Below are 14,605 nucleotides of genomic sequence, written 5' to 3'. Positions count from 1 at the left end.
TGACTAAACTTATTCTAATATCTCCCTGTATACCACACTAAGAGTGAAAACACTTTCAGAGTGCTTGACTAATTTCCCTTGTGATGAAGTGTTTACAACTTTAACTTTAACATTACATGCTCTTTGAACTTGAGAGAAAGCAACATATAACTGACCATGTCTGAAAATGAGTTCAGGTAGGAATATTCCTACTGTGTCTAGAGTTTGTCCTTGTGATTTATTAATAGTCATCGTAAATGCTGGCATCACGGGAATCTGTCTTCGAATTAATTTAAATGGGAGGCCAGTGTCAGATAGGGACAAATCAATTCTTGGAATCAGAACAATCTCTCCCTCTGCAGATCCTGTTAATACTTCAGCTTCAATAATGTTAGGTCATAATCTTTTGATAATAAATCTAGTACCATTACAAAAAACCCATTTACTATTAAGATTTCTCAATAGCATGATGATTGCACCCACTTTTAATTTTAACTTATGACACGGCATTCCCAAAGGAGTAATACTATTAAGAAATTTGCAGGGAAAATTTTCCTTTTCAGCATCATCTGTTGAGTCAATGGAATCATCACTCAAATATGTGTGAAAATTTCCATCGAGTATATCCAAAATTTCTTCATTTAATTTTTTAACGTGCTCAGTTTTTGGACAAAGAATTGCACATGTAGATATATTTTTAATATTATCTATAGACATACTATTTCCAAAGGTAGCTTCCATACTAGATTCATCACAAATCATTTCACAGGGGATTTCAATAATATCCATTCCTAAATAAAAACTGCTATCAAGTTTGCCATCTCCAAGTTTTACTAACCATTTACTATAAGCAGAATCCTCTGATCTCATATTTGTTTTAAGAGACAACTTTCTGAAACATCCCCAAACATTAAAGTACTTTAAACTCATTTGTACTATGGCCGATCACATAGCATGCGGTACAATACTGAGATATTGTCAAAAATCCCCTCTAAGAAGGAGAACTTTCCCACCAAATGCAATATTCAAATTCATAATTTCTCTTAGTAATGTATCTATGGCATTTATAGCATGACTGGATGCCATGGTTCATTCATCAGTAATGAGAAGTTTGGCCTTTTTAATGGTTTTAACAACTTCACTCTTTATATTGAGTCTAGAAATTGAAGTTTTATTTAATGGAATGGGTAATTTATATTGGGAATGAAAGGCTCTTCCACCGAAAAGTAAATTTGCAGCAATTCCTGTAAATGTTGTGGGTAAAACAGTACCACCACGACCTCTAATATAATGTATTAAAACTTTATAAAGATATGTTTTTCCACTATCACCTGGACCATCCAAGAAGAAGCATTTGGGGTGTACAGTTTGATCTTCAATGGCTGAAGTTATAGTCTGAAAGTCTGCCAACTGTTTATCATTCAGAGAATTTATCAAAACCTCTGCCTGTTGTCACTTGTACAATTCATCACATGTATTTGTATTCGTTAATAAAGGATAGTTCAGAAGTTTGAAATGTGAACATTTCATCCATGCAATGTGAATACCTCTTGAATTTCATTAAGGGCATGCATTTCACAGTTTACACAGGCACCTTCTCTTCAGTGTAATTTCCAACAGATACCTTCAATATAATGATATTTAGTCTCATCCCATAATTTGTCTGCAGCAGAAGCACATCCAAACACACATATGTGTGCAAAAAGTTGCGGTAGTTGTTTGGGCATATTAAGGATGATTACATCGTCAATCATATCTTTCCAGATAGTGTTGTCTATTAATAATCCTTGTTGTTTAGCAGCTTCATGAAATGTTTCATAAATTATACCTCCTTCAGTTCGCAGATCATCAAAACTTACCGCACCTTTTACATGCAGAAGCAAAAGTCTAAGGTAATATCATTCTGGTTCTCTAAAGCTCACAGTGAACAGTCTACCTAATACTTTATTCCCACCCTTTTGGCGTTTTGTCCACAAAGAATTAGTAAACACATAATGCTGTGGAATCTCCCAATAATAATAATTACATGCTTCAGAATCTTTTCTATTCAATAAAAACCAAACCATCTATAACTTGAGCAAAATCATCGGTATGAAAATACAAATTTTGTTCATTTGGCAAATGAATAGCTAATCTTGTGATTGCATGAGATTGGTCATGCATTTGCATTGAAAAAGTCTCCAAAAAGCCTCAGGAGCGCTCACATACCTGGAGTCAATAAAGTCCTGTACTTTATCATGATTGATAATATTTTTTTCAGAAATTTGAATATTTCCACAATAATGCCCTTTATAGATGTATTTAAATAAATATTTGACACTTTTAATTGATGCACAGACTTCAACGTTTATATGACAGTTATACTTAAGGCACAAATATGGGTTATAAAGGACAATCCAAGTGTTATCCACAACTTTATTTCCAATAGACATGGTGCTACCAGATCTTCGTTTGTATTTGGGATATCCATCAATATTTCCAGTGTTCGCATTTTGAAATTCTTTCGGATATCCCTTTGAACATTTTCCATACATGGACTGTTTGGATTTTGTATTCCACTTTGTCTATGTACCATATTTGATTTTACAATATGAAAAAGTCAAGGACACTAGTCTTCATCCAGAATTTCTGCCTTAACTATATGGTCAATGTCATCTTCTGTTCATTATTTGGACTCACTATCTAATATCAATAATATGTGAGCATGATGCAGTCCGCATTTCTGAAATTCAATGACATGAATTTTAGCTATTACTTTGCCAAATAAATGGAACTTACATATATCATTTAAAAGAGCATTCAGCTTAATATTAAAAACTCTGGCTACCAAGTCAGGTCTGTTTTCAACTTTTTGCCAGCACTGTAAATTGTTTGTAATATACAGTGGGGCCTTGATTTACGAGTTTAATTTGTTCTGAGACCAAGCTTGTTAAGGAGCTCGTTAAGGAGCTTGTTAACTCAAATTACTCTGTCAACTCAACGCAAAAAAAAAAAATCCCGAGAGACAGCTGGTATTTCAAAAAACTTGTTAGTCGGGACACTCTTAAGTCAAGACCCCACTGTATGCCCATTTGGGGTTGCATGTCATGGTTATGAATAAATTGGACTTGCCATACCTCATTATGATTGCCATAGCATCCTGATATCGCTGCTGCATATTTCTGGGACTACGCTTAAAGGATGATGGAAGTATTATCATTTTACCAATCAGCACATTGTCATTTTCAGATCTAGAGTTGAGATAATCCATCAAACCACTATATTTTTCAACTCTCAACTTAGATTGGTTTGCTTTAATGAAATTTATCCAATTGGCCTCCATTTTTTAATATGAATCCATGATAAACTGTTGAGTTAATTTTCCTGCATTTAAAATAGGATTGAACATGTCCTGGATGGAGAGATGAAATCCATAATACTGCATTTGTGTGACTCGTGTCCTTAGATTTTGTCTAGTATCATTGTTGATTACACTGTCATCTCTGAGTCTTAATGCAATATCTGTTCCCCAGCCTTTTTCACCATGTGGAAAAAGAATAGGATATGTCATTGCATCTAATATAGGAAACAGGATACTGATTTGTTTCATTTTAATGGCATTCAGATTGTTGGGATCTGGTTTACAATGAATGAGCAAGTCCCTTTCAAAAGGAGGTTCCTCATCTTCGTTTCTGAATATGACGGCAACCTCGGTTACAGAGGGAGAGTTATATCTACTCGGGTCACTGTTATGATCATATTTAATCACCATTGTTACCTCCGTGGGAGCAATACCTTTTGCTGCTGCTTCAGATTGGGCTTCCTTTTTACCTCATGTAGCACCTTGTATGATTTTGTTAATTCATTTATTTCATGCATGAGGTTGTTGATGTTGATCATGAGTCTTTCTAGCAGCCCTGGTTTCCTGGCATTGCTAATCTTGTACTTGTCTCTTTGGCCATATATAAAATATAGAGTTGAGCAAACTTCTGAGAAACACCGAAGGATGTAAAGTTCCAGTATGGTGATAAACTTGTCCATGTATTCTAAAACAGTATGGCCCATATCCTGATGGCGATGAATATTTGCACCCATGGAAATTTTTACTGTCAGGGTCTTCGTTTGTCATTAATCTTTTTAAATATTCCAGGTATTCTGGAAAATGCATATCATTTGGACAAACTTTACCTTTGCTACAACATCGAGTAAATTTTCCATCAGATGGTTTTTCATCAGAGAAATTTAGTGATAGGCAAAATTGACATCTAACAGTCATTCCAGCACAGCTATGTTCGATAATTGCATCCTCATTTACTCCATTTTTTCTGAGAAGGCACTTCCTACCAGTATTGGTTGTACTTGTTGATGACTGTTCTTTAGACATATTCTGTCATCGCTTCCACCTTCTTTCAACTTCAAGGCACATTGGTCTTTAGGCATTTTCCATCAATGACGCTGGCTTCTTTCAGCTTCAGAGCTACATTGTGCCAATAGATGCTTTTCAGATACATTCTCTCACTGATGCTGCCTTCTTTCAGCTTCAGAGGCACGTTGGTCTTCAGACATTTTCTGTCGATGACCCTTGCTTCTTTTGGCTGCAGAGCTACATTGTGTAAATAGTTGCTCTTTAGACATATTCCCACCTCCCTGCTGTCAGGGTCTGGAATGCAGGTGAATGAGAGTCCTAGCTGTCAGGTCGCTGATAGCTGGCTGACCAATGGCTCATTCTGGCTGATTCTGTGGGGGACGGGACTCCCTCTTCCCTGCTGTCAGAGTCTGGGCCAGCACCCATGGGGACAGAGCATTCGGTCCACCTGCGCCGGGAGACCCAGAGTCAAGTCCCCACCCACTTGTGTGTGCCTCAAAATCCCACGAGATGCAGACCTGCCTGTGCCCAGGCAGAGGGACGCAGCATCAAGCTGCATGGAGCCACGGGACCCCCCGCAGAGCTGCCCCCGCAGCACATGGGGCTGACAGAACTCCAGGGAAGCTGCGCAGAGCAGCAGGGGGGACCTGCCCCCCGGTGGGGCTAAGGGAACAACAGTGGCAGGTGCATGAAACAGTTGGCCCTGGGTGGGGCCGGCCACTCCACAGGCCTGCCGCCACGCCCTGCCCCCTGGATGGCCGTGGGAACTGCTGGGCCTCCCACCTTTTCCCCTCGCGGGGCTGCAGGGACTGCGGCAGCTGCCCTGTGCACCTGCTAACCTGTAGCAGGGCCCCAGTAACTGTGGCAGCAGGAGTGCAGAGCAGCCTGCCCTGCTCCCACTGTGGGTGCTGCCATCTTATGATGGCATGATGGAGTGAGGGTCAATTTGCATATTACTTCTTTATCATATAGGATGTATAAAATAAATACAGTTGAAGCTACATACCAAAATTCATGACATGTAGGTAATCAGATGTAGTATTGCAAATATGACATAATCTTAGTAATGACCAATGTTGTACATAAAATGTAATTAGGGCATGGGGAAAGAGTTTAGCCATAGGTTAGCACACTTAATGGATGATGTTAGGTAGTGTATTCTGTAAGACATCCCAGTAAGGCTAGTACTACTAGTATTCTCATCCTCATTTGACACATGAACATTTCTAGACTCAAGGTCCCACATGCCAATCACAAACTCCTAGCAAAATTTTTACTTCCAGACTAGCAAGACTGGAATGTGGCAGTTGCTGCCTATGACTACAACTTTTCTGATAGAAATTCTGTTTCCGCAATTACAGCAGAGAAGTGTGGAGTAATCTTATTTGACTTATTTTCTATAATCCAAAGAAGTAAAAGTAGTATAAGTGGTAGAAAGTGATAAAGGACCAACTTTTAGCTCAGTATAAGGAAGGATTTTCTAACAGTTATAAATGTCCAAAAATACCATTTGCTTCCTTGTATGTAGTGAAAGTGGTGAAGTCTCTTCCCTTGATAGTGTTCAGTTACAAGTTGGGCAGCCACTTGCTAAGAATGTTAGAGCAGTCAGGTATTGGCTATATATCTGGACTATGCAAATTGCAAGGTGGCTCTACCCTTGAAATCTTGTGATCTTATGTTGTGTAGGGTCTGTGTATGGTTTAAATTCATCAAAATAGATTTAAGACCAATCTTATGTGGGGACCAATATTTCTGAACAATATCATGATAATGAGCACTCTATAAAGAAAGAGACTTGAGCCAAAACCGGTTTGGCTCAGTGGATAGAGCGTCGGCCTGCGGACTGAAAGGTCCCAGGTTCGACTCCGGTCAAGGGCATGTACCTGGGTTGCGGGCACATCCCCAGTGGGGAGTGTGCAGGAGGCAGCTGGTCGATGTTTCTCTCTCATCGATGTTTCTAACTCTCTCTCTCCTTTCCTCTCTGTAAAAACTCAATAAAATATATTTTAAAAAAAAAAGAAAGAGACTTGAGAATCTATTCTTAATTTAATAGTATATTAACTTAAATGCAACATTATACTGACTTTTACTTTAGTAGTCAAAATAAAATAAAAAAAAAACAACCCCCAAAACTAAGAATCAAAAGTGGAAAACCTCCAGAAATAAAAACACTATTATCAGTGTTTTTTGGCTAAAGTAAAGTAATTTAGCATATTCATATAAAATAACTTTTCCCTTAAGTTAGAAGTTCAAGGATTTCAAGAAAATCTGACTACAGTATTTATGCAGTTTAATGAAGCCCAATTCCTTGTAGCTATAACTACAATTATTCTCATATTAACTTTAGTTACTTAATGATGTCTATTTGTCTTCCTAAAATGTGTTTTGTTGTGTTTTAATAGGCTGTGTTTTGGAAAATTCTCATGTTTTTTAAAAGTCAAGTTTAAAAGAAGACAAATGAAATGCAGGGGTGGGAGAGGTCTGGGCAGCAGCCAGGAGTGCACAGGGCTGAAGAATCATCAAACAATGAAACACATAACAAAGCAGCAGCTCTCTGGACACTTACGTAAGACATGTCCTCTACTTCAGGCCCTTTATACCCCTAAACCTCAAGAATTTGATCTTGGATTTGGAGGCCACCTCCTACAGTAGGGCAGAGACAGAACTTCCAAACTGCATGACGTTTATCTTATTTTAGGCCATATATAAATTAAAGTAAGTAAAAATATACCATATTCCCTATCACAGTTTAAGTCCTAAAAAATTGAGTCCCATTGTCTTTATTACTATTTTATAAGTAGTAGTACTGATATCATTCCAGTGCTCTAAATTGAGAAAGATCTCAAAGGATCACGCTGATCCACATCTATACCATCAGTCTTCAGCTTTGTAGGGTTTTGCATGCTGGGAACCATGAAATTGACTGGCAATAAAGGCTTCAGATCCCTCCTCCATGACTTGCAGGGAATGGACCAGTGATTCCCTGGGGAGCATGAAGTTGTAGCTTAGCTTCCTGGTGAAACAAATAGGCCTCTGCTTCCCAGCTGAATATGCTCAAAAATGTCTGACTTTCCCTTTGCTCTCTTCCTTTTATTAATATGAATAACTAGATAATTATGATGATAACTTTAGTATATTAAAAAAGAAAATTTAATGTATATACTTTGATAGAAGTAGCCAATGTCTAATAATTTTACCTAAGGAGTAATCACTCAAATGGGGAGAGAGATCTGTACAAAGGTACTTAATGTAGCATCATTTATAAGGGGGGAAATCTGTAAAAAACCAAATATATAATTGAAAAATCCGACAGAGGCTGAAAACCAGGACTACAGGCTTTATTAGAGGAGAAGGACCTGCCAGGCTGTCTTGAAAGGGGAGAACAGCAGCACATGCAGGGGTTGGCACGCCTTTTGAGGGGCGGAATGGGAAGGGGTGTGGGGCTTAGTGTACTCGGCGCACACTGATTGGTGGCTTACTGCATTGTCCATATAGGACAAGGGCTTAGGGTATTTGGCAGGTGTGGATTGGTGGCCCAATGTATAGTCCATATAAGGTACATAGTTAGTCACTCAGGTATTTCCGGGTTGCAGATTACATCATACTCCACCCACCAGTTGGGGGAAAGGAGGATCTATCAATAATAATGGGTACAATGAAATAAAATTTGGTAGGAAGATACCAGGGCTTATTGTACTGGCATTAAATATTATTTAGTTGATTCAAATTTTTTGCCATGGGAAGAGACTGATAAAAATATTGAATTAATAAAGTAAGTTATATAAAAATATCATCAGATTTATGTAACAGTATGCAAATTGTCTATCCATCTTATGAACTATGAATTGCTGAAAAAAATGTTCCACAAAAATATGTCCTTTTGTTATTGTTATTTGTATTTTTCTGCACTCAAAAACCATTTTTAAGGAAAATAAGAAAAATATTAGATTAGTAAGAATGGTTGATAACTTCCTGAAAATAAAAAGAATAGTTGCTGTTTGAGCAAGGCCAAAGGAAGAAAACATTTGGAAAACTTTCTATTCAACTTTTAATTTTTTTGTTTTAATTTAATCTAGTATTTTTTTTAATATATTTTATTTTTTTTTTTACAGAGAGGAAGGGAGAGGGATAGAGAGTTAGAAATATCGATGAGAGAGAATCATCGATCAGCTGCCTCCTGCACACCCCACACTGGGGATGTGCCTGCAAGGAAGGTACATGCCCTTGGCTGGAATCAAACCCGGGACCCTTCAGTCCGCAGGCCAACACTCTGTCCACTGAGCCAAACCGGTTAGGGATAATCTAGTATTTTTAACTATGAAAGTAACTCAGCTTCATAGTAAAAAGAAATAATAATAATAATAATAATACAAATGTCCATAAAGTGAAGTGAAACTTATCTGTATTTCTTGAGGAGAACGTGAATCAACCAGAACTGCTGATGGGAGTGCAAACGGGTGCCATTGCTTTGGAAAACTGCTGGGTACTTTATTCCAGCTATTTGTATAAATGCAAACGTATTCACAGCAGCAAAAGTCATCATAGCCCCAAGCTGGACACAACCCAAATGTCTGTCAATGGTGGAATGAATAAAATAAATTGTGATATTATTCATATACAGAAAAAATAAGGTACTTCTGCATACAACATTAAGAATCTCACAAACAATGCTGAGCAAAAGATGAAAAATGTGAATTAGTATATGTTATCTGTTTCCATTCATGTAAAACTGAAAAACAGGGAAAGCTAACATGTCTGTATATGGTTGCATTGAGTGTGAAGGTATAACTGGGAAGGGGAACAAGAGTTATTTCTGGGTGCTAGTAATATTCTCTTTTTAAATCGTAAACTAAAATCTCTAAAACAAATATTTAATATCATGTGTTCCTAGCTAAAATGTATAGGACAAATTCCCATCACATCTAAACAATCAACAGAAAAAAAACCCAAATCTGATTTTCCTCATATGCTTATTTGCCCCATTAACATGAGAAATTGATTAAAATTGGGTGTTGGTAGTGGGCAGGGATAACAGACTTTGTTACTAACTGGAAAAAGTCAAAAAGTTGACCACCATGCTTTTGTTTATCATCTCTCTAAGTCAGAGAGCTGTTTCATTTTGCTTTGTTAAATTGGTGCTGGACTATAAAGGAGTTTGTAGCATTTTAAGTGATAGAAACCCCACCTCAAATAAAAAGTGATTTCTTTGTATCTTTTAAAAATCCAAGGGTAGATTTTGTTTTGAGAGAGGTTGAATACAGTTGAAGATTAAGTAGTGTCATCAGGTGGCTGTTCCCTAAATTCACAATATGGCTAGCAGCGGCTCCCTGGCCTACATCCTGCTGAATTCCCACACAGTGAAAAGGTAGGGTCTATGTCCCAACATTCTCCGTGAAGGCCTCAGGACTCTAAATGGATCACACCCATTTAGAAGCAAACATGTTGGCTGGAGAAATGCTTTGATTGAAGTAGTTTAGTTCCACATCACATATTACATATCTGAGCTATTCAGGCATCAATCTAGAGTGGGGGAGAAGATGAACCCCAAAGGGAAATCAGAGTGTGATCACCAAGAAGAGGTTCAATGGACCCATCTAGAGTAAAATACACAGGGGAAGAGGCCTTATGAATTTAACCTTGACATGTTTATTAATGTTAAAACTAGGTAGCTGAAATGAACTGAATGCATGTGCACAATCCCCACCAATTCAGATGTTGATGCCCTCATCTCCAATGTGATGGTACTTGGAGGTGGGGCTATGGAGAAGTGATTAGGTCATGAGAGCCCTCGTGAATTAGATTAATGCCCTTGAGAGAAGAGCCTTGAGAGAGGGGAGCTCTCCCTGCCAAACAAGGACACAGCAAGCAGCTGCTGTTTGCACACCAGAAAGAGGGCCCTCACTAGAATCAAATCATCCAGCACCTTGATCTTGGATTTCCCAACCTCCAGAGCTGTGAAAAGTAAGTTTGTGTTGGTTAAGCCATTTGTCGATATTATTTTGTTATGGCAACCCAAGCCAATTAAAACAGCCAAATCTCACTTTTTGAAAAAGTAAAGATTTAATGAGGTAGAAGTGTCCCCTATCCCCATATTTCCACCACATTTTCCAGTTTCCTGTGGTTATCTGGATGGCAGTGTTTGCTGAGATGAGCTGTCCTGGGTTGTGAAACGCACCAGGGGTAACGGATAATGATTGCTGCCACTGCAGGGAGACCATCTTGCACCAGAGGAGCTGCATCTTTTTAATCCATTCTTTCTATTACTGGTTTAAATAATATTTCTGACAAGATTCTGTGTGTGGTTTTTTTGTTTCTTTGTTTTGTTTTTGTCAATAAACAGGTATTGGGCATTATTTGTAGGGCTGTTAACACATTACATGAAAAAAAATGAGCTATTTAAAAGCCAAGAGAAATACTTCCAGAAACCTTTAGGTCTAAAATGAAGTTTTAGGAACTTCCAAATGAAAAGTCTGTAATATATACTAAAGTCTCTTCCAAATTGGCCTTTGTTATAGCCTTGGACACATTATTCCCTTTTTACTTCTAATCTAGAACATGGATAATATTTTTCATGTTCAACTTAAAGTGTTTAGTTAATCGTCTAAGAATAATTCTGGAGAGCTTTCATCAGCATGGGTGTTAGTACCCCATTCCTCTGACTGAATGTGATATGCCTATTGTGTTCTTGATGTATAAACTGATCCCTGGGATTAATCATCTTCTCTTTACAAACTAGAAATTGTAGATATTTAATGGCTAGAACTATATCAATCAATTTAATGAGTCTCATTTAAAACATACTGATCATTACCGCCGGAACCGGTTTGGCTCAGTGGATAGAGCGTCGGCCTGCGGACTGAAAGGTCCCAGGTTCGATTCCGGTCAGGGGCATGTACCTGGGTTGCGGACACATCCCCAGTGGGAGGTGTGCAGGAGGCAGCTGATCGATGTTTCTCTCTCATCGATGTTTCTAACTCTCTATCTCTCTCCCTTCCTCTCTGTAAAAAATCAATAAAATATATTAAAAAAAAATAAAACATACTGATCATTATAATATTGAAGTATTATCAACATTCATCCTTATTCCTATTTTCTAAGTTTTCCAAGTTCTTCCTTCCTGCCTGCCTGAGGAGAATAAATTAGCTGAAGCTTTTTTCAAGTTCTGGGAATTCAAGTGCACCTACTGGGTGATCTGCAGAAAAATTCTAAACTATCTTTGCATTGTTTACTACAGTACACCTTAAGCAAATCACATAGTTTCCATTTCTGTGATGGAATATTCTGTCATCCCAGTAGGAAGTGTGCCATGGAGGATACACACTGGTTAAGTTGGCCCAGGGGAATCTTGGGCAGCTTTGCAGCTGGATAGGAAGGTGGGATATGGACAGGGTTGTAGCACCTGTCACTGTGTAGAGAACCACAGGAGAGTCAGCTCACCTGACAACACAGGCAGCATCCCTGTGCCCTTCCAGAAGATAAGCACAGGACAAAGGGAAAGCCTTCCTAGATAAGGAGAGCCATCCAGTCACCAAACACATTATACAGGTAATTAAGTGAATTAAAACCTGAGTCATCATTAATGATTTTGGTTTCTGCTTTGTTTTCAGTTGTTTGAATTTATGAACTTCTTGGCTGAGAATGTCATCTTCTGCTACATGGATCTGGCATTGTTCACATACCAGAATCATATCTTTAATGCCCTTTTTATACTTGGAACCTTTGTATCCTTTGAAATACAGAATAGGGGCTGACGAAAGAGAACAAACTACTTACTTTTACCAATTATTCTGTTAAATTGTTAAAGTAATTTCCTCAGGCTTACCACAGGGCTCAAATTTTAGGTATATATGTAATTTCTAGTTAAATTCTTATGGTTAAACATAAGAACTTTGGGAAATACTGGGAGGGGGGAACTAAAGGAGAGTGACTTTTTGAATATTCAAAATATGTTTAAAATTATGAATCATTTATATTAAAATTTCAAGCCATTCTTTACAGAGAAATATATTTAACCTGAATTAGTATGATCAGAAGATTATTAAGCTTTAGAAATATTTTCATTACAAGATGGTAAAATCTTTGTTGTAAGGACTTTGAAATAGGATATGCAAAGTAAAGAGCAAATGAAATTAGCATGATGGATATGTTTCAATATCTTAATAATTGGGCACATGTAAGATTATTTTAATAAGAAAACCTTTCCTATAAACAAAATAATAGAAAAAATATAAACCTCACTTTTAATGCAGAGGACTTTTGTAGTGCTAGGCCTGGTGTGTAGGCACTCCCAATGGGAATGGGTATCTGAACAAAAGGATACTGAGGCACTGGGATGTCCCCAAGGACAGTCAGTGGCTGTCATCATTCTTTCCACTGGGAAAATGGACATACCCACTCAGATTCCAGGAGATGACCTTATGGCCAGGAGAGTCAACTCCTTTTTCAAAGCCCTGTTCTAGCCAAGCACCTGTCTCCTGTTCTCTCTTCACAGAGCACTCAGCTAAACCCTCAGATTTCATCCAAAACCTGGGTCTTAGAAGGAAGCTCCTCTTCCCAACAGCTCCATCTCATTTGAGGGTAAACTAGACTAGGTAGACTATCAGGGAAGTGGTCCAAGATGACAGAGGGGAGAAATGACTACCACCAATATTTTCACAGATTTTAATGTGTACAGTTTGGATTTAGTAAAATGCTTCTTAAAGCATTAGTTGTATCATATGTTTATATAGGCAATTTCTCTCAAAATTAAATCCACTAAAAGAAAAAAATAAAGAGTGAAGCTTGCTAGATACAGGGCCTATAATTGATGAACAGTGAGATGGTAATCAGGAGCCAAAGCACATTTATCCTTTCTGAAACACTGCTCAGGAAGCATGCCACAACCCTGAACACTTGCTGCCTTCCTTTGCAGCAAAATTGAGCATAAAGTCAGTCTCCAGCAACAATAAATATGATGAGAAAATTTACAGAGATTGAAATTGAATTGGCTATTGTAAACCAAATGTATTCAAATATAAATATATATTATTTCTAAAAAGGAATTGGCATTGAAAGATGAATTTTGGAAGGAAGTTGGACATACATGTGTTGACATGTTTATCCCTGTTTTCTGGGTCATAGTATAGAGAAACTGAAGGAAATAATATTTAAAGCTCAAGGACTAGTGCCCTTACTAAGTAATGCTTTCCTCAATGTTTCCCAGCTAGCAATTCTTGTTGCCAGAGCCTGCAACATATATCCCCTCTCCTTCTTCCTGAACCTGGGTCGGAAGCAGAAGGTCCCCTGGAACTTCCAGCATATGATGATGTTTTCAGGTATGTGAACTACATGCAGCGTCAGTGCTACTGTTCTCTCCCATGTCACTATGTGGAAAACCACAGGGACACGTAGTGACATTCTGGGGAAGCATAACTCCTACTTACCCCAGCATACCCAGCATCATGCTGACACTCCATAAATTATGAGCAACAGTGGGGTTTCTCTTTCCAGAAAACAAATGAAATTTAAGGAAATCTTGGTGGAATGGCCTCAATGTACATACAGCATCTGCCAGAAACTGGCCTAGAATCGGTATTTTCATATTGGGGAATTGTCATGATCATTTCAGAAATTGTATACTTGAAGGTAAGTATTCTGTAAATTATAACATCCTTGTCCAATGTTAAATCTCCTTCTCCTTAGAATCCCTGTTCCTTCCTTATGCTGAGCTCCAGGAACTTATCATAGTTAATACAAAAGCAAATCATATCTAAGTTATTAGTTGAGAAAAACCATGCCCCTTTATTAGTTGAAAAAACAACTACTAATTGGCACCAAGTGCTAAGAGCAATTCCAGGGACTGTATGTGAGTCTGTCAAGCTCTCTGCTCTCAAGAAGCTTATGTGCTCCTTGCTTAAACCAAACCTGGAGGCTCCCTTTTCCAAAAGAAAATAGACCAAATGAATTTGATGACCCTGAACTACTCTGGGGATTGTGGTTTCTTTCTGTTCAATCAGTTTTCCTACCATTAGTCTTTCCTGTTTGGAGACCTTTCCCTTTACATGCTTTCTAGGTGTGTATACACTTACATTTCACTCACGGTTTACTGGATGATATAAGAGAGTAAAACTGACAACAAAACGCTTCTTCAGAATAGACCAAACAAAAAAATTTCCAGGTATACAGGAAGATATGGAAAATATTTCAGAAGCTATCATTTATTAAAAATCTACTATTTGCTACTCACTATAGATCAATCCTAAGAGGTAGATATTAATTTTATTTTCTTCAAAGTAGAAGCTG

At 37.9% G+C, this 14,605-nt stretch overlaps 1 protein-coding gene across 1 annotated transcript in view; it reads left to right on the top strand.

Annotated features, from left to right (window-relative positions):
- SLC9A9 (solute carrier family 9 member A9) overlaps window positions 1–14,605 on the top strand; it is a 504,811-nt gene that overhangs the window by 318,488 nt on the left and 171,718 nt on the right. The window contains exons 8-9 of the mRNA XM_036348490.1: window positions 11,932–12,045; window positions 13,527–13,638. Coding sequence (XP_036204383.1) covers window positions 11,932–12,045; window positions 13,527–13,638 — 226 coding nt within the window. The remainder of the gene's footprint in view (window positions 1–11,931; window positions 12,046–13,526; window positions 13,639–14,605) is intronic.

The sequence above is a fragment of the Myotis myotis genome, unplaced genomic scaffold (genome assembly GCF_014108235.1).
Source record: "Myotis myotis isolate mMyoMyo1 unplaced genomic scaffold, mMyoMyo1.p scaffold_m19_p_2, whole genome shotgun sequence".
NCBI lineage: Eukaryota > Metazoa > Chordata > Mammalia > Chiroptera > Vespertilionidae > Myotis > Myotis myotis.
This window is presented reverse-complemented; position numbering and strand designations above follow the sequence as displayed.